The sequence below is a fragment of the Danio rerio genome, chromosome 14 (assembly GCF_049306965.1).
Source record: "Danio rerio strain Tuebingen ecotype United States chromosome 14, GRCz12tu, whole genome shotgun sequence".
Lineage (NCBI taxonomy): Eukaryota > Metazoa > Chordata > Actinopteri > Cypriniformes > Danionidae > Danio > Danio rerio.
This window is the reverse complement of record NC_133189.1, coordinates 2687783-2707020: the sequence shown is the minus strand read 5'-3', so window position 1 is coordinate 2707020 and position 19238 is coordinate 2687783. Positions and strand designations below refer to the sequence as shown.

The 19238-nt window shown below is 37.4% G+C and overlaps 10 protein-coding genes across 10 annotated transcripts in view; all 10 read left to right on the top strand.

Annotated features, from left to right (window-relative positions):
• pcdh2aa1 (protocadherin 2 alpha a 1) overlaps positions 1-19238 on the top strand; it is a 202037-nt gene that overhangs the window by 128802 nt on the left and 53997 nt on the right.
• pcdh2aa3 (protocadherin 2 alpha a 3) overlaps positions 1-19238 on the top strand; it is a 192430-nt gene that overhangs the window by 119195 nt on the left and 53997 nt on the right.
• pcdh2aa15 (protocadherin 2 alpha a 15) overlaps positions 1-19238 on the top strand; it is a 147926-nt gene that overhangs the window by 74691 nt on the left and 53997 nt on the right.
• The window catches only part of pcdh2ab2 (protocadherin 2 alpha b2), an 89903-nt gene that overhangs the window by 16668 nt on the left and 53997 nt on the right, over positions 1-19238 (top strand).
• pcdh2ab3 (protocadherin 2 alpha b 3) overlaps positions 1-19238 on the top strand; it is an 86119-nt gene that overhangs the window by 12884 nt on the left and 53997 nt on the right.
• The window catches only part of pcdh2ab5 (protocadherin 2 alpha b 5), an 82323-nt gene that overhangs the window by 9088 nt on the left and 53997 nt on the right, over positions 1-19238 (top strand).
• pcdh2ab7 (protocadherin 2 alpha b 7) overlaps positions 1-19238 on the top strand; it is a 75703-nt gene that overhangs the window by 2468 nt on the left and 53997 nt on the right.
• pcdh2ab9 (protocadherin 2 alpha b 9) overlaps positions 781-19238 on the top strand; it is a 72455-nt gene continuing 53997 nt past the window's right edge. Inside the window, 1 exon segment of the mRNA NM_001009596.2 lies at positions 781-3225. Within this exon segment, the coding sequence (NP_001009596.2) occupies positions 847-3225 (2379 nt within the window). The 5' untranslated portion in view covers positions 781-846.
• Positions 3861-19238, top strand: part of pcdh2ab10 (protocadherin 2 alpha b 10) — a 69375-nt gene continuing 53997 nt past the window's right edge. Inside the window, 1 exon segment of the mRNA NM_001009589.2 lies at positions 3861-6339. Coding sequence (NP_001009589.2) covers positions 3961-6339 — 2379 coding nt within the window. The 5' untranslated portion in view covers positions 3861-3960.
• Positions 6648-19238, top strand: part of pcdh2ab12 (protocadherin 2 alpha b 12) — a 66588-nt gene continuing 53997 nt past the window's right edge. The window contains 1 exon segment of the mRNA NM_001009591.2: positions 6648-9060. Within this exon segment, the coding sequence (NP_001009591.2) occupies positions 6676-9060 (2385 nt within the window). The 5' untranslated portion in view covers positions 6648-6675.

Here is a 19238-nt window from a genome sequence, read left to right as displayed (position 1 = left end):
CATTCACGCTATTGTGAACCCTTTTCTCTGAATAATGAACTCTGTGTTGAAGGTAATGCGTTAATAAATACCTCATTGCTTCAACTTAAATGGAGTAAGTTCACAGTACTCATATAGATTACTGTTTTAACTCAATTGGTTTTTGCAATCGGTTTCCTCAAACGGTTTGAGTTGTCTTAACTTACTGGGTTTGACAGTACTCAGTTGGTTTGAGTTCTCTTCATTTATTGTTTTTTTTGGTGCTCAATTTGCTTCCTTTACTCAAATGGAGTAAGTTCTCAGTACTCATTAGGATTTGTCTTTGAACTTAAATGGTTTGTTGCAGTCGGTATCCTCAAATGGTTTGACTTACCTTAACTTTTTGGAATTTACAGTGTGTTAATAATAATCTACTTTGGTAGTTTTTTTTTTTTCTGAAAATCATGTAACAATCTTAGATTTTATAGCTTAAGATAAAGTCTAATTTTATAAAATGTTTAAATACTATGAAAGTTAAAGTCTGTTTTTATTTATTTATTCATTTATTTATTGTTAGTTTGGTATTTAAATAAATATATATTTTATATTTTCCCCTGCTCACGTCCAGCGATTTATTGAAACGCTTATAGCTATCTAAAAGTAGTCTTTTATCCTCTAGATGTCACCATCAGTCCGTATTTAAACTGTGCTCTTGCGTTCTCGTGTCTCCGCCTTGTATTTTTCGCTGTTGTTGTAGTGAGAGATTGCTTTGTTCAGACGCTTCCACAGCTCTTCGGCTTCACTGCATCGTAGTGGACTATTAGCTGAAACCTGGACCAAAATGCTTTTATATTGATGAGTATTGTGCTTGTTTGTTCTTAAAGGAATATGGCAATAGTTCCGCTTCATAATTGTCTTTCAGTGATCCTTTTATATGCGGTATTTTGCTTTGGGAGTACTGCGGAGGGACACATTGTATATACAGTGTCGGAAGAGACCAACCCGGGAACAACAGTCGGCAACCTTGCAAAGGATTTAAACCTGAATTTACAGGATATAACCAATCGGGGATTTCAACTAGTATCTGGAGCAAATAAGAGGTATTTCGAACTAAATTCAAAAACTGGATTTCTCCATATTAATGACAGAATAGATAGAGATGAGCTGTGCGGAAGGAGCTTAAAATGTTCTCTCCCGTTGGAGGCTATTGTTAATGCGCCATTAAACGTTTACCGCTTTGAAGTAAGCATTATAGATATTAATGATAACGCACCTACATTTCGTTCCCCTGTGAAGTATTTTAATATATCAGAGTATGCATTTCCTGGGGAAAGATTTCCATTACCAATGGCGTTTGACGCGGATGTGGGCAGCAATTCAGTCAAGAGCTACAAACTGAGTGCGAATGAGCACTTTTCTCTGGACGTACAGAGCGGAGGAGAGCAGAGTGTGTCTGCTGAATTAGTGCTGCAGAAAGCTTTAGATCGAGAAAAACAGCCGGTGATCAAGCTCACACTGACCGCTGTAGACGGAGGAAAACCTCCAAGATCAGGAACAATAAATATAATCGTCAATATTGAGGATGTGAATGATAATATTCCTGTTTTCAGTAAGCCTCTATTCAAAACTCGAGTAGTAGAAAATTCACCGTTTGGCACCTCAGTGATCCAAGTTCACGCCAGTGATCCAGACGAGGGACCAAATAGTGAAATAGTGTATTCATTAGTGAGTCAAGATAATGAAAATAACGCAGATGCATTCGCAATAGATCCTGAAACCGGTGTTATAACAGTGAAAGGCACTGTAGACTATGAAAAAAACGCTGCTGTTGAAATTAGAGTGCAAGCTAAAGACAAAGGCCATAAACCACGAGCCGCGTACTGCAAAGTGCTGGTGGAGATAACTGATATTAATGACAATACGCCGGAAATTTCTGTTACCTCTTTAGTAAATACAGTTAAGGAGGACGCAGCTAATGGCACAGTGGTTAGTATGATAACTGTATTAGATAATGATGCTGGCAAAAACGGTGAAATTCAGCTTAAGATTAGAGATTCATTGCCATTCAAAGTTCAGAACTCATACAAGAATTATTATACTTTAATTGTAAACGGACATTTAGATCGAGAAACTGCGTCTGAGTATAATGTGACAATCAGCGCTGCTGATGAAGGGTCTCCGCCTCTCTCTAGTACCAGTGTCATTGCTGTACACGTTTCTGATGTCAATGACAACGCGCCGCGCTTTCCAGAGCCCGTCATTAATGTGTATGTGAAAGAGAACAGTCAGATTGGAGCTGTTCTTCATACAGTATCTGCTGTTGATCCTGATGTGGGTGATAATGCCAGAATAACATATTCTTTACTAGAAAGCTCTAAAAGCGGCTCGGTAACATCCATGATCAACATCAACTCCGACACTGGAGATCTGCACAGTTTACAGTCGTTTAACTATGAGGAGATCAAAACATTTGAGTTTAAAGTTCAGGCCACAGACTCTGGTGTTCCTCCGCTCAGCAGTAACGTGACTGTAAATGTGTTTGTCCTGGATGAGAATGACAACAGTCCCGCGATTCTCGCGCCCTATTCCGAGCTCGGTTCCGTTAACACCGAGAACATTCCCTATTCTGCTGAGGCGGGCTACTTTGTGGCCAAGATCAGGGCTGTAGATGCAGATTCCGGTTACAACGCGCTGTTGTCCTACCACATCTCTGAGCCCAAAGGAAACAATCTGTTCCGAATCGGAACCAGCAGCGGGGAGATCAGGACTAAGAGGAGAATGAGTGACAATGACCTGAAAACTCACCCGCTGGTCATTTTGGTTTGTGATAACGGAGAGCCCTCACTGTCAGCGACTGTGTCTATTGATGCTGTGGTTGTTGAAAGCGGAGGTGACGTCAAGACTCCATTCAGACATGCGCCGGTAAAGGAGGAGAGTTTCTCGGATTTAAATCTGTATTTGCTGATCGCCATTGTGAGTGTGTCCGTCATCTTTTTACTGAGCCTCATCAGTTTGATAGCTGTGAAATGCCACAGGACAGACAGCAGTTTGGGCAGGTACAGCGCCCCGATGATCACCACACACCCTGACGGGAGCTGGTCTTACTCCAAATCTACTCAGCAGTATGACGTGTGTTTTAGCTCAGACACACTGAAGAGTGACGTAGTGGTTTTCCCCGCGCCATTTCCGCCTGCAGATGCAGAACTGATCAGTATTAATGGAGGAGACACTTTCACCAGAACACAAACACTGCCTAATAAAGAGAAGGTAGGATAAGTTAACATCTATTTTGCTCACTTTTGATTTAACCTTGTCCTGCTTTGAGCTGGAATGCGTTACTCCGTCAAGACATCAGATATTTAAATCTTAAAAATTTGTAGCCTAGTATTTAATACAGGTATAATGTTGGAAAATTCAAGAACATTACCTAGAATAATGCTGTGTGATAATGCAAGAGGTTTGACACGCTTCACCTTCAAAGCGTTTTCATGTAAACGGACTAGACTGCGACCACTGTCCTTGGTCCTGAAATGCTATCTAAAGTGTGTGTAACGGACTATATATATATATATATATATATATATATATATATATATATATATATATATATATATATATATATATATATATATATATATTCCATATTTTATTGGTTGTTTGCAGTGCAACTGTTATTTAGAAAAAAACAATTTTTTTGCACACATTTTTTCGTTTGATTAATTGAATTTGCAGTATTTATAAAAAAACAGAAGTCTTGCTTTTTTCTTTGCTGATGTGATGTATAAAACTCTCCGCGCGATGTCAGTATCTGCCTGTTTTGTGAGCATTCGTGACATGGTGAAGCTCCTCCTATTTCCCTCTTTCGCTCTTCCTGGATAAGGGCTTTGTTAGTCGTTCGCCATTGTCTCCGCATGCATTTCACTCGTGGATTTACCAGAAGTCGTTTCACGGATATGCAGGAAGATTTCGGTGTTTTAGCATTCATGGAAAGGGTTTGTTAAAATGGCTTCACCACGGACACATGTTTTGAGGTCCTGGATATTTTTCAGCGTCTTTCTTTGCTGTTGGATTTTCACAAATGGTCAGATTGTGTATTCTATATCGGAGGAAACAAACCCTGGTACCGCAGTCGGGAATTTAGCTAAGGATTTTAACTTAAATGTACAGGACATTGAAAGGCGTGGATTTCAAATCGTGTCCGAGAGCAATAAGAGGTATTTCGATTTTAATTTTAAGACCGGTGTACTTCACGTTAAAGAGAGAATAGACCGAGAAGAGCTGTGTGAGCAGAAGATTAAGTGTTCTTTACCTCTTGAAGCGATTGTTAATTCGCCTTTGAATGTATATAGATTTGAGATAAACGTTCTGGATATTAATGATAATCCGCCGAAATTCCGTACGCCAAAGACAACCATTAACATATCAGAGTTAGCCTTACCAGGAGAGCAGTTCGCTCTGCCGAGCGCGTTTGACGCAGATGTGGGCATTAATTCGGTGAAGAGCTACAAGCTCAGTCCTAATGAACATTTCTCTCTGGATGTCCAAAGCGGAGGAGAACAGAGTGTGTCTGCTGAATTAGTGCTGCAAAAAGCTTTAGATCGAGAAAAACAGCCTTTAATTCGTCTTACATTGACTGCTGTAGATGGAGGGAAACCTCTAAGATCAGGAACAATGCAGATAACAGTAAATGTTGAAGACGTCAACGATAACATTCCCGTTTTCAGCAAATCACTGTATAAAGCCCGCGTGAATGAAAACGCGCCTCCTGGTACTCCCATTATTACAGTACAGGCCAGCGATCCAGATGAGGGTGTGAATGGTCAGATTGTTTATGCTTTAGTTAATCACGATAATGATAGAAACGTCGAATCATTTGCAATAAATCCTGAAACTGGGGAAATTACAGTGAAAGGGGATGTAGATTATGAACGAAAAAATGCAGTGGAGCTCCGAGTACAGGCAAAAGATAAAGGGCATAAACCCAGAGCGGCCCTTTGTAAAGTTCTACTGGAAATTATTGATATAAATGATAATGTTCCTGAAATCTCTGTTACATCTTTGGTTAACACTGTAAAAGAGGATGCTTTGATTGACACAGTGGTTGGAATGATAACTGTAACTGATAATGATGCTGGTAAAAACGGACAGGTAATCCTAAATATTCAGGGTTCTTCTCCTTTTAAAGTTCAGAACTCTTACAAAAATTATTATACGTTATTTGTTAACGGGCCTTTAGACAGAGAGCGCGCGTCTGAGTATAATGTGACAATCAGCGCTGCTGATGAAGGGACTCCGCCTCTCTCTAGTACCAGTGTCATTGCTGTTCACGTTTCAGATGTCAATGACAACGCGCCGCGCTTTCCAGAGCCCGTCATTAATGTGTATGTGAAAGAGAACAGTCAGATTGGAGCTGTTCTTCATACAGTATCTGCTGTTGATCCTGATGTAGGTGATAATGCCAGAATAACATATTCTTTACTAGAAAGCTCTAAAAGCGGCCCGGTAACATCCATGATCAACATCAACTCCGACACTGGAGATCTGCACAGTTTACAGTCGTTTAACTATGAGGAGATCAAAACATTTGAGTTTAAAGTTCAGGCCACAGACTCTGGTGTTCCTCCGCTCAGCAGTAACGTGACTGTAAATGTGTTTGTCCTGGATGAGAATGACAACAGTCCCGCGATTCTCGCGCCCTATTCCGAGCTCGGTTCCGTTAACACCGAGAACATTCCCTATTCTGCTGAGGCGGGCTACTTTGTGGCCAAGATCAGGGCTGTAGATGCAGATTCTGGTTACAACGCGCTGTTGTCCTACCACATCTCTGAGCCCAAAGGAAACAATCTGTTCCGAATCGGAACCAGCAGCGGGGAGATCAGGACTAAGAGGAGAATGAGTGACAATGACCTGAAAACTCACCCGCTGGTCATTTTGGTTTGTGATAACGGAGAGCCCTCACTGTCAGCGACTGTGTCTATTGATGCTGTGGTTGTTGAAAGCGGAGGTGACGTCAAGACTCCATTCAGACATGCGCCGGTAAAGGAGGAGAGTTTCTCGGATTTAAATCTGTATTTGCTGATCGCCATTGTGAGTGTGTCCGTCATCTTTTTACTGAGCCTCATCAGTTTGATAGCTGTGAAATGCCACAGGACAGACAGCAGTTTGGGCAGGTACAGCGCCCCGATGATCACCACACACCCTGACGGGAGCTGGTCTTACTCCAAATCTACTCAGCAGTATGACGTGTGTTTTAGCTCAGACACACTGAAGAGTGACGTAGTGGTTTTCCCCGCGCCATTTCCGCCTGCAGATGCAGAACTGATCAGTATAAATGGAGGAGACACTTTCACCAGAACACAAACACTGCCTAATAAAGAGAAGGTAAGACATGAAATAGATTTATTTTAATAATTTTCTTATGTCCTTTTTACCACCAAATATTAAAAAGACGAACAATTATTGACTATTCTCACATTTTGTACAGTAATAATAATATAAAAACTGGTTCTTTCATGAAAAGCCTCTTGGTGTCAGTACAGCAGTGTTTTGCAGCGTTTTGCGCGCGCCCGCTGGCTCCTCCTTATCTCTTTAGCGCGCGCTCATGCGCTTTGTTCTGTTCCTTCGTGGTGGCGGTATGCATATAAAGACATGGCATATACTGGAATATAACTAACTATTGGAACTTATTTCTGGCGGTGTCCAAAAATCATCAGCATAATGGCTCATATAATTGTTATGAGCGGGATCGTTATTTGTTTGGTTTTGCTGCTGTTGATGCCTTCAGCTTCAGCCCAGGTCGCATATTCCATTTCAGAGGAGGCGAACACTGGGACATTTGTCGCAAATATCGCAAAGGATCTTAATTTAAACATCCAAGAACTGGAATCACGTGGATTTCACATCCCTGCAGTTTCGGGAAGAAAATATTTCGAGGTTAATTTGAAAACGGGTGTTCTGTTCGTCAGCGAGAGGATCGACAGGGAGGCGTTTTGCCCTGCTTCTCCGCAATGTTCGGTGAATTTAGAAGCCATTGTTAATAATCCATTAAACCTGTTTCGCATTGAGATAAATATTTTAGACATAAACGACAATTCTCCCTCTTTTCGTATACGTTCTAAGTTATTTAATATATCGGAATTGTCTATTGTTGGAGATAGATTTCAGCTGCCGAGAGCGTCGGACCCAGATGTCGGAGCGAACTCAGTAAAAAGCTACAAACTGAGCCCGAACGAGCATTTCTCTCTGGATGTACAAAGCGGAGGAGAGCAAAGTGCTTCTGCTGAATTAGTGCTGCAGAAAGCTTTAGATCGAGAAAAACAGCCAGCAATCCACCTCACTTTGACTGCTGTAGATGGAGGAAAACCTCCCAAATCAGGTACAATGCAGATAATAATACATGTGCAAGATGTGAATGACAACGCACCCGTGTTCGGCAAAGCTCTTTACAAAGTGCGCATTGTTGAAAACGCACCATTGGGAACACTAGTCATCAACCTGAACGCCACTGATTTAGATGAAGGCCTAAATAGTGAAATTATTTACTCTTTAGTTCAGCAAGACAGCGATGATAAAGCAAGTAGTGTTTTTAAAATTGATTCCGCTACCGGTGTGGTTTCTGTGCAGGGGAGGGTGGATTTTGAAGAACGTAATGCTTATGAGATTCATGCTCAGGCTAAAGACAAAGGAGCGAGCCCGCGGTCTGCGCACTGTAAAATATTAGTAGAGGTTTTAGATGTGAACGACAACGAGCCTGAAATATCTTTAACTTCACAAGTGAACACAGTAAGAGAGGATGCTAAAAGAGAAACAACGGTGGCTCTGATAACGATATCTGATAAAGACTCGGGGAAAAATGGGCATGTGCACGGGAAAGTGGTTGGAGATGTTCCTTTTAAATTACAGTCGTCATATAAAAATTATTATTCTCTCGTAGTAGATGGACCACTTGATAGAGAGCGTGTTGATCGATATAATGTCACAATCATGGCGTCGGATGAAGGTGCTCCACCTCTTTCTGCCACTAGGGTTTTTACTGTGTATGTATCTGATGTTAATGACAATCCTCCAAGTTTCCCAAATCCTGTCATTAATGTGTTTGTGAAAGAAAATGGTCCTATGGACCAAATCATTTACACTCTTTCAGCTGTTGATCCAGATTTAAATGAAAATTCCAAAATCACTTATGGATTATTGGAACCGCTTCACAAATCTGGAAGTAGCCCTACATATTCTGCTATTACTATAAACTCCGACACTGGAGATCTGCACAGTTTACAGTCGTTTAACTATGAGGAGATCAAAACATTTGAGTTTAAAGTTCAGGCCACAGACTCTGGTGTTCCTCCGCTCAGCAGTAACGTGACTGTAAATGTGTTTGTCCTGGATGAGAATGACAACAGTCCCGCGATTCTCGCGCCCTATTCCGAGCTCGGTTCCGTTAACACCGAGAACATTCCCTATTCTGCTGATGCGGGCTACTTTGTGGCCAAGATCAGGGCTGTAGATGCAGATTCTGGTTACAACGCGCTGTTGTCCTACCACATCTCTGAGCCCAAAGGAAACAATCTGTTCCGAATCGGAACCAGCAGCGGGGAGATCAGGACTAAGAGGAGAATGAGTGACAATGACCTGAAAACTCACCCGCTGGTCATTTTGGTTTGTGATAACGGAGAGCCCTCACTGTCAGCGACTGTGTCTATTGATGCTGTGGTTGTTGAAAGCGGAGGTGACGTCAAGACTCCATTCAGACATGCGCCGGTAAAGGAGGAGAGTTTCTCGGATTTAAATCTGTATTTGCTGATCGCCATTGTGAGTGTGTCCGTCATCTTTTTACTGAGCCTCATCGGTTTGATAGCTGTGAAATGCCACAGGACAGACGGCAGTTTGGGCAGGTACAGCGCCCCGATGATCACCACACACCCTGACGGGAGCTGGTCTTACTCCAAATCTACTCAGCAGTATGACGTGTGTTTTAGCTCAGACACACTGAAGAGTGACGTAGTGGTTTTCCCCGCGCCATTTCCGCCTGCAGATGCAGAACTGATCAGTATTAATGGAGGAGACACTTTCACCAGAACACAAACACTGCCTAATAAAGAGAAGGTAAGCCTTTGGGCCAGGTATTTCTCTGGTTAAATTTGGTTCAGAAGTATATATTGTTAAACAAAAGAGAACACACAGTCCTGTATTGAGCCACTGATACCTCAATCCTGGTGCATTTGTATTTCACATTGCTAGAGCTCTCCATGGTGCTGAAGCACCAACATGAGCTTGAGGCTGTGCGTAGTTTCAATGTGTGCTGATTTAAACACTATCTATCGTGCCTCATTAAATACCAAATTTTATATTTGGCTTGTGTGTATTTTGATTTGTTTTCACATCATTTGGCCTCTTGTATTGTGCAGGGATTACCATAAATGTTGTTCTGAACATGAGTCAGACAGCGTCCACGTGATGCGGATTCATCTCTGTCTGTGTCATGTTGGTTAAAGAGGCCATGCCCGGCTTTCGTGTTCCCCTCAGCAGATCTCTGGCACACAAACAGGATAAAAGAAAGAGAGCTGCAGGCCTAGTTTTGCTAATGCTGTCAGACTGAACGCAGGCCTTTTCTTCGTTTTATTTCTCATCATTTATCTTTCTGTTTTCTTGTCATATAGGCAATACTAATTTCCGGTGGTGCAATTGTTTTATATATATAATGTTGTTCCCACTGAGCCTTTTTCTCTTTCCTAAGAAAGGTGTTCCCCAGTGGAAGTGTCATATGAATTCATTCTGTAAGCAGAATTCAGCAGATTATCATTAGTTAAGCTGCAGTCCACACGCACACACACACACGTTCTGATGCTGCCGAAGTCTTTTAGCAGGATGAGAGCATTAAAAATCAAAACTTCAGTCTGTAATTTGGCGAAGTACTATCTTTAAATCCCTATCTAAGTCTTGCTTGTTCTTAATTAAATTATTTTTTTTATGTGTCACATAGTTTCTTGTTGTAAATGGGCATTTGGATGCTTCTGTTCAACTCTCTCTGTGATTTTGGGTTGATTTTGTTGCGTTTATCCCTGCTCTGTATTTTTGTTTGCTTCAGATATATGCATAAGAACACATCTAAATCCAATCGTTATGATCATCATAAGTATATAACCAACTTAACAGTTTCTTAGCATTTAATAAACCATCTGAGCTGACGTGTGCTCCACAAGAATAAATATGATGATTTATATTAGGTCTGTGCAACATGATGGTATAAAATACACAGAAAAAAAGTGGTGCATGAAGAACTGTTGCAAATAATTTATTTGTGTTGAATTTAAACAAACAAATTAAATTGAATAATTTCAATTTGGTGGTTATTTGAATAATCCACTTAATTTGATTGTTTAAATTCAGCCCAAATAAATAGTTTACAACCACTTAACGTAAAAAAAAAAAAAAAATTGAGTAAATCCAAGGAATCATATTTGATTTTTTTTTCAGTGTATATGGACAAAATAAAAAGTCTACTATTTCATATTATGCTCTGTCGTTTAGCTTGTGGTGTCACAAAATACATGGCTTATGATAGTACTTTTTTACTTTTTTATATGAGCGCAATGTTACTTGCCATTACAGGGGTGCAAAAAGAAACATAAATAACAGAATCGTGAGAAAGTTGCAGTCTTGAAAATACTATCTTTACAATTTGCATTTGACTTATTTTAAAATAACTCTATTTTTATTTCTGTAATCATTAATTTACAAAAGTATTTTATATTTTATTCATATTAAATTTATATATTTTCATTTTTAATCAATAATTTGCCCTGAAGTTGAAAAAGTAAGTAATGTAATGACATGTTTATGAGAACATTTATGATTATTTAAAGATGAAGTCAGAGTTATTAGCTCCCCTGTTATTTTTTTCTCCAATTTCTGTTTAACGGAGAGAAGATTTCCAAACATAATAGTTTTAATAACTCATTTCTAGTCATTTCTAGTTATCTTTGCCATGATGACAGTACATAATATTTGACTAGATATTTTTCTAGACACTTCTTTACAGCTTAAAGTGACATTTAAAGGCTTAACTAGGTTAATAAGGTTAATTAGGCAGGATAGATTAAATAGGCAAGTTATTGCATAACGGTGGTTTGTTTTGTAGACAATCAAAAAAAGAAATTGCTTAAAGGGGCTAATAATTTTGACCCTAAAATGGGTTTTAAAAAAATTAAAAACTGCTTTTAGTCAAGCCAAAACAAACCAAATAAGACTTTCTCCAGAAGAAAAAATATTATCAGACATACTGTGAAAATTTCCTGAATCTGTTAAACATCATTTGGCAAATATTTATTAATAGATTTATTGTGATTATATATCATTATCAGGATATGAGATGACTGGTTTTGTGATTTATTAATTTATTTTTTGGCTCAGCTCTATTTTATATTATACTTTTTATACCAGAGACACCCAAAGTAGGGCCCGTGGGCTAAAGTTGGCCCATTGTAACCTTTGATTTTGCCTACCATCCCATCTGAGAGCACTGCAAAAAGTGCTTTTCTTATAGATTTTTTGTCTTGTTTCTAGTCCAAATATATACAAATTGGAGATATTTTAGATATTTAGACTAGAAACAAGACAAAAAATTGAAGCAAGAAAAGTGTTTTTTTGCAGTGAAACGGTGAGTATGGCCTTTAATACAGAGATCATCATTTCTAATTTGACGTAACCATTTTTGTTTGTTTTATTGATAAGCTATAAAAAAGGCTCTGATATTAAAAAATCAAATGTATATAACACAGATTGTTTAAAAATGTAAATACTGTCGTTTGACTGATAGAGGACTATACAGAAGACAACGGCAAGCTAATCAAGGCAGAAAGCTAGTGTAATTCTGTTTTAAATCAGATTGTTTTGTTTTTACTGTGATAAGTTCTTTGCAGAATGTAAAAAAATACTGTATTAGTTAATATAAAGCAATGTTTTCTAGTCATTTTTAAACATTATTAAATAAATTAGGTATTTGCCAATGGTAAATGGTCCCTCCTATTTACCTTCGGCCCACTAGCCTTAGTCAAGTTTAGTTTTTGGCCCTTCATAAGAAAAAGTGTGGGCATTCTGTGTCATACATTATGATTTACTATATGAATTAGAGCATATTATAGTATACTTCAATGGATGCACCAAATCTGACATTTATATGACAGTTGTGACATGAACGTTTGATTTTATATCTTAGAATATATTTATTATATTTTTCATATGTATATTTAGTACAAATATACATAGTCCTGCAGATTTGGGCAGTGTTGTGCTGAGCAGAATCACACAAAGCAGAATTGAGCTCTATTATTGTCTCTGCGCCGGCTGAGATTCTCCCTCTAAGCTGATGCGTGTTCCCTGTGTGGGAGAACGAGAGGGGGATGGGAGACTGAAAAAGAGGGATAGAGAAAGAGAGGAGAGTGGGGGTGTTCAGAAAGGAGAGATGGGTTAAAAAGGTAGAGGGAGGAATACAGAGAGAGAGAGAGTGAGAGAGAGGAAGTGCAGTGGGGGAAGGGTCTGTAATTTTCCGTTCTGCGCTGCAGGAGCTCACGGTTTGCAGGCTGAGCTCATAGCTGTGACATCATCACTGTCAATCAGACCAAAACCCCACCCTGTGCTCCAGTTCTGCTGGGGACAAGAGTCACACTGTAGACAACCACAAACACAGACATGCTGCTGATATATATATATATATATATATATATATATATATATATATATATATGTCTCTGTGTGTGTGTTAGCTAATAAAATCAAAGGTTGCGCATTTTATATTTGTTGACCTGCAGTATAAGCAGCAATGTCAGCCAAAAAAAAAAAGGTTTCTTTACATTTCTGCACTGACCCTGGGTTGTGCAGGGCATTCAATTGATTTCATAAGCACATCACTGAGATAGAAATGTAGGAGGTCAGCTAATTGCTTTACATTTCAGTGATTTTGCTTAGTGTGAGAGAGGTTCACTCTTCAGTTGTATTATATATAGTTTAGTTTAGATTTTATATATATATATACACACACACACACACAAAGACACACATACCGGCCACTTTATTAGGTACACCTTACTAGTACCGGGTTGGACCCGCTTTTGCATTCAGAACTGCTTTAATCCTTCGTGGCAGAGATTCAACAAGGTACTGGAAATATTCCTCAGAGATTTTACTTCATATTGACATGATAGCATCACACAGTTGCAGCAGATTTGTCAGCTGCACATCCATGATGCCAATCACCCGTTCCACCACATTCCAAAGGGGCTCTATTGGATTGAGATCTGATGACTGAGGAGGCCATTTGAGTACAGTGAACTCATTGTCATGTTTGAGAAACCAGTCTGAGATGATTCACGCTTTATGACATGGTGCGTTATCCTGCTGGAAGTAGCCATCAGAAGATGGAGACACTGTGCTCATAAAGGGATGGACATGGTCAGCAACAATACTTGAATCGCAGTTGATCAGCAGTCCCATCTGGCACCAACAACCATGCCACGTTAACTTAAATCACCTTTCTTCCCCATACTGATGCTGAACTGTTTGAACTGCAGTAGATCGTCTTGACCATGTCTACATGCCTAAATGCATAAAGATGTGATTGGCTAATTAGGAATGCGTTAACGAGCAGGTGGACAGTTGTACCTAATAAAGTGGCCGTTGAGTGTATAGGTTAGAATAGAATAGTTTATTAATGAAGATGCATTATTTTGCAGTGAAGCAGTTGCCATTAAGATCATGTCATTTGAAAAAATTAAATATATGTTTTTAGTGCTTTCTTGTGCCATGACTTGCAAAAATAAAAATGCCAAAAATTGCATAAAATAAAAGTGTATATATATATATATATATATATATATATATATATATATATATATATATATATATATATATATATATATATATATATATATATATATATATATATACTTATCCATTGCAAATTTCTGTCTAGTTAATACAACCTGTGTGTGTGTGTGTGTATATATATATATATATATATATATATATATATATATATATATATATACTTATATACAGGTTGTATTAACTAGACAGAGATTTGCAAATAGATAATAGATGAACATACAGGTTGCTATAATAATCATGAATATGCAAATGCATATAAGCCTAATATACAGGTTGCTATTTGCTGAGATGAACATACTGTACAGGTAACTATCAGGAATATGCAAATAGATATGGATATAATATGCATGTTGTATTAAGTATAGACAGATATGTACAATTAAATTAACATACTGTACATGTTGCTATAGTAATCAGGAATATGCAAATAGATTTTAACATACTGTACAGGTTGTGTTAACTATAGAGAGATATTTACAGATAGATTAACATACTGTAGAATGTACTATTAATATTCAGGAATATGCAAATTTATATTAACATACTGTACAGGTTGCTATTAATAATCAAGAATATGCAAATATATTTGAACATAATATGCAAATTGTATTAACTATATATTGAGATTTATAAATAGATTAACATACTGTATTAGTTGCTATTAATAATCAGGAATATGCAAACAGATACAAACATCATATACAGATTGCTATTTGCTATAAACAGGATTTGCCATGATGCCCTAGTTTTGTCCTGCATTAACAAACTAGAGCACACAACCCTCAGTTCACTGGTACAATTATTGAGCAGCTACTCTGTAAACCGTGGTGACTTGCTTCTTTTGTTCTCTTTACTCCTCCGTCTACCTCACTTCCTGTCTCAACAACCACGGTAACAATGTTACATTGAGATCTTAGCACTTTAGTGTCGTTTCTTATCCTTTCATCTTTAGGTTGTCATGGCAACTTGGCTCTGCTTCCCACTAGCCAATGCTGCATTTTGCCACACCCACACACACAGAGTGAGCAAGCCAGAGAGAGAGAGAGAGATGGGGGAGAGAAAAATAACTGGAAAGAGCATGCGGAGTGTGTGCGAGCAGAAAGGGTGTGGTGAGCAGAAGAAAAAAACACATTCAGAGCGTGATCGTGGATAAAAGAGGACGCAGGTGCTCTCCGGCAAACAAATGAGGGTGTCAGGCGGACAATAAAAACTGATTTAGTGAATTAATTCACTCTCGGGAGGTTGAGTGAAGAAACAGCAACCGAGGGCAGTTTAGCCACTGATTTAACATGACAGGATTTATCAAAGGCTTATTGAGAGACTGAGAGAGAGAGAGAAGGAGTATGAGGAGATGATGAAACATGGGTGGCGGTCATTGTTTACTGTAAAAGGCCAGAGTGATGATGATGATGTTAGTGTTTGTTTGTTTTTATTATGAGGGATTTTACACCAATGGTGCATTTGGCATCTAGAGTTTGGTTTTAAGAGTTTTATTGTATATACAGTTGAAGTCAGAATTATTAGCCCCCCTGAATTATTAGCGCCCCTGTTTATTTTTTATCCCCTAATTTCTGTTTAATGGAGGGAAGATTGTTTCAGCACATTTCTAAGCATAATAGTTTTAAAAACTTTTCAATTTCTAAAAACTTAATTATTTTATCTTTGCCATGATGACAGTAAATAACATTTTACTTGATATTTATTTAAGACACTTCTATACAGCTTAAAGAGACATTTTAAGGCTTAACTAGGTTAATTAGGTTAACTAGGCAGGTTAGGGTAATTAGGCAAGTTGTTGTATAACGATGGTTTGTTCTGTGGATTATCGGAAAAAAATTGGCCTAAAGGGGCTAATAATTTTGTCCCAAAAATGTTTTTTAAAAAATTAATAACTGCTTTTATTCTAGCCTAAATAAAACAAATAATACTTTTTTCCAGAAGAAAAAATATTATCAGACATACTGTGAAAATTTCCTTGCTCTGTCAAGCATAATTTGGGAATTATTTGTAAAAGGGGAAAAAAAAAAATCAAAAGGGGGCTAATAATTCTGACTTCAACTGCAATTGCATCCAATTTGGAAGTTTTGAGACTTTTTTTAGTCGGAAGAAAGTAGTTCCTAATGCAAAAGGGTTTTTCAGACTCTCTGTGCTTGATTTTCTTTTTTGTATACGCAATTGTGTCATCGAACTGTTGTATAAATGCAATATCACACTCAAAGCCATGTGATATGGCTGTATATAAGCACTGGTGGGGCAGGGATTCTTAACCAGCGATCCTGCAGGTGGGCCACGGGATTAACTCTCAATATTATACTATAATTTTTGGATTTCATTATTAATATGCTATATTAAAGTAATCGAAGTAATGCACTGCCCGTTCTCTGATTGATTACTTCTAACTCAGCCTCATGTTTGCGTCTGCGACTAGTACACAGTCTGTTTATTCACAAAATAGCTTTATGCGTGAAGTGAAAGTCTCTCTTTGTGTATTTTTGTGTGAACTATTACATTTATCCATATAGTTGTCCAAATTAATGTCCTGTGAATGTTTTATAATGGACAAGCACCTAGCAAGGCCCAATGGTGTTTCTACCATAGAATGTAAAATAAACGTGCGTATGAGCTTAGGACACGCGCTGGTGGAGCTGTTTACTCCTGTCAGCAATCTTCCAATAATATCCAGTTGCAAAGTCAAGCTTCATCAGATCTACGCGTTTAAACGTATTTACGGGGTTTTATTTTACATGTGTCTGTATCTTTTTTTGATAGTAGATATTTAATAGCAGATATTCAGTCAGTCCAGTTTAAAGCAGAAGCCGTTTTTTTTTTTTTTTTGCAATCTCCCTGTTGACGTGTGCTTCTCTTTGAATCTGTGTATGTTAAAAATAATTAATTAATTAATTAATTAATTAATTAGTTAATTAAATAAAAAAATATAATAAAATAAAATAAAAATTTAATTAAAAAAAAAAAAATATATATATATATATATATATATATATAACCAGACAGAACTGTTGTATAAAAATATATATAATATATATGTTGTATATATATTTATACAACAGTTCTGTCTGGTTCTCAAATCTGATTGGCTGATAGCTGTGCAATATTCTGCAACATCAGAACTCCTACAGCCTCTTTACCCTTTGTTGATACTCCACCCACACACAACCAGCAAAAAGCAGACACTACAGATCTAAAGTTTAAGTATATATATATATATATGGTTTTATTTTTATATATAATTACATTTAAATACAATTATTTTTTACATAAAGTTCTGATAATAAAAAATAAAAGGAACAACAACTGTATAATATATATTTGTAAATATAATATAATGTATTATAATATAATATAATATAATATAATATAATATAATATAATATAATATAATATAATATTTGTTAATAAATAAAGGTTTAAACAAGCTTTTCATACAAAGATTTTAGAGAGAAGTGTGCCCCGCAGTAAATAAGGTTGAGAACCCCTAGTCTAAGGCACTCGACCTGCGGCTTTGTGTCATTTTTTTGTTATATTACGCTGCCCTTTTATATGTATGTTTGTACAGAGATTATTGCTTCCTATAAAATGTATGTACCTTTTAACTCCAAGTAATATTAAAAAACTCAATGCTGTTACAGTAATTACTTAAATATAAAATATTTTCCATTTTTTTATATTTTATAAATAGTTTGCACTCAAAAAAATATATAATTTTGCTGCTTGTTCAAATTACTAATTTAAGATGAGCTGAACAAAACAAATATGGAGATTTTTTTTTGGGAAAGCTAATTGTTTTATATATGAATTATGTGGAACCCTGCATGTTTTACAGTGTAAAATGCATTCAGTTTAGCTCTCAGGATTCACTGTTTTAGAAAAAATCCCAGGACCCAAAAAAAGGGGGAACTTGGCTGCGTAATTGTTCGACTTTCACGCAGGATACTAAGCAGGCTTTGTGACAAGGTCTGCTGAGACTTGTCTGCATTGCCTGATAGCTTTGTTTCACCTCCACAGGCGTCTGTTTTTGAATCAGACTTCTGAAGGGCATCCAGTGCTGAGGCAGCAGGGTTTATCAGGCCCTCCAGAGGTTGACTTGTTTTGTGTTTAGCAAAAATCATAGCCTGCTCTCTGCCGGAGAAACGTAATGGAGGAGAAATTACACACACTTTGGGACCGCAGATCTAAGCATCACGCCGACTCACAGAAACAGACCGTCCTGGGTGCATTTAGCTTTTGCCTGTGGAGAATAGAACGGAGAACTCTGAATGATTTATTTATTCTGCTCCTAAAATGTCTGTTTGAAGATGTGCTGGAAAGTTTGAAGGCATGTCTGAAAATCTAGGCTGTGTGTTGTAGTAGCATCTCTCTTAGGAGATTTGATTTGTAAACGAAGCGGATCAGTTTTATATCATAAAACGTATCTGTTAATAAACAGAAGTGTTTATTTAAGGTTGTGATTTTCATTATGGGATGTTGATCTCTGCTCTGTCGACTTTTGATGTTGAAAATTCAGCTCCACAGTTTAACAAAGTGACCTTTATTGACGTTTTAGTAGTTTGAAGTAACATTATAATGTATAAGAAATTATGTATTGAGAAATAAGTGTGTACAATTACAGAAAATGTACTGGAAGTTTATTTCAAGGTGTTTGTAGCATAATATACAACACCAACCCAGACAATTTGCAGCTTTAAACTATTAAAAAAGTTTATAAATATATATTTTTAAAAACTTTTCAAGATTAAGGGCCCTATCATACACCCGGCGTAATGTGGCGCAAGGCGCGGCGCAATAGTCTTTTGCTACTTTCACCTCGGCGCAAGGGTCATTTTGAGGTGTTGCGCTACGCTGTTTAAATAGCAAATGCATTTGCGCTCAAATGTGCGCCCATAGGCGTTCTGGTCTAAAAAAGCAGGCGTGTTTTGGTGCGTTGCTATTTTGAGAAACTGTAAATAGTCTGTTCTTTAGACTAGAACAAAGACGGTCTATTGTCTGGCGCCAAGTGCGCCTGGCTTACACACTACACACAAGATGTAGAGCAATACGCAAATATCTTTACATATAAAAAATATATAATATCTTAAGGATATATATAATAAGGATATATTTAAATATATTAATGATATAAATATAAATGATTAAAATATTACAAAACATATTAATTTCTAGCCTACATGAATTTAAAAACCACTGTCGTCATACTTTCTTCATCTCGGGAGGCTTTTTCAGTTCATTCAGTTTGCTTTTGTATAATGTTATTATTATTAGCAGTATTATTTATTATATCCATATTTATATTTGTTTTATTCAAAACAAGCTTAGATTTGTCCACCTGTCAGGTTTTAGACCATATGGGGCACAGCAGGTGTTTTAGGATATAACTCAGGTTT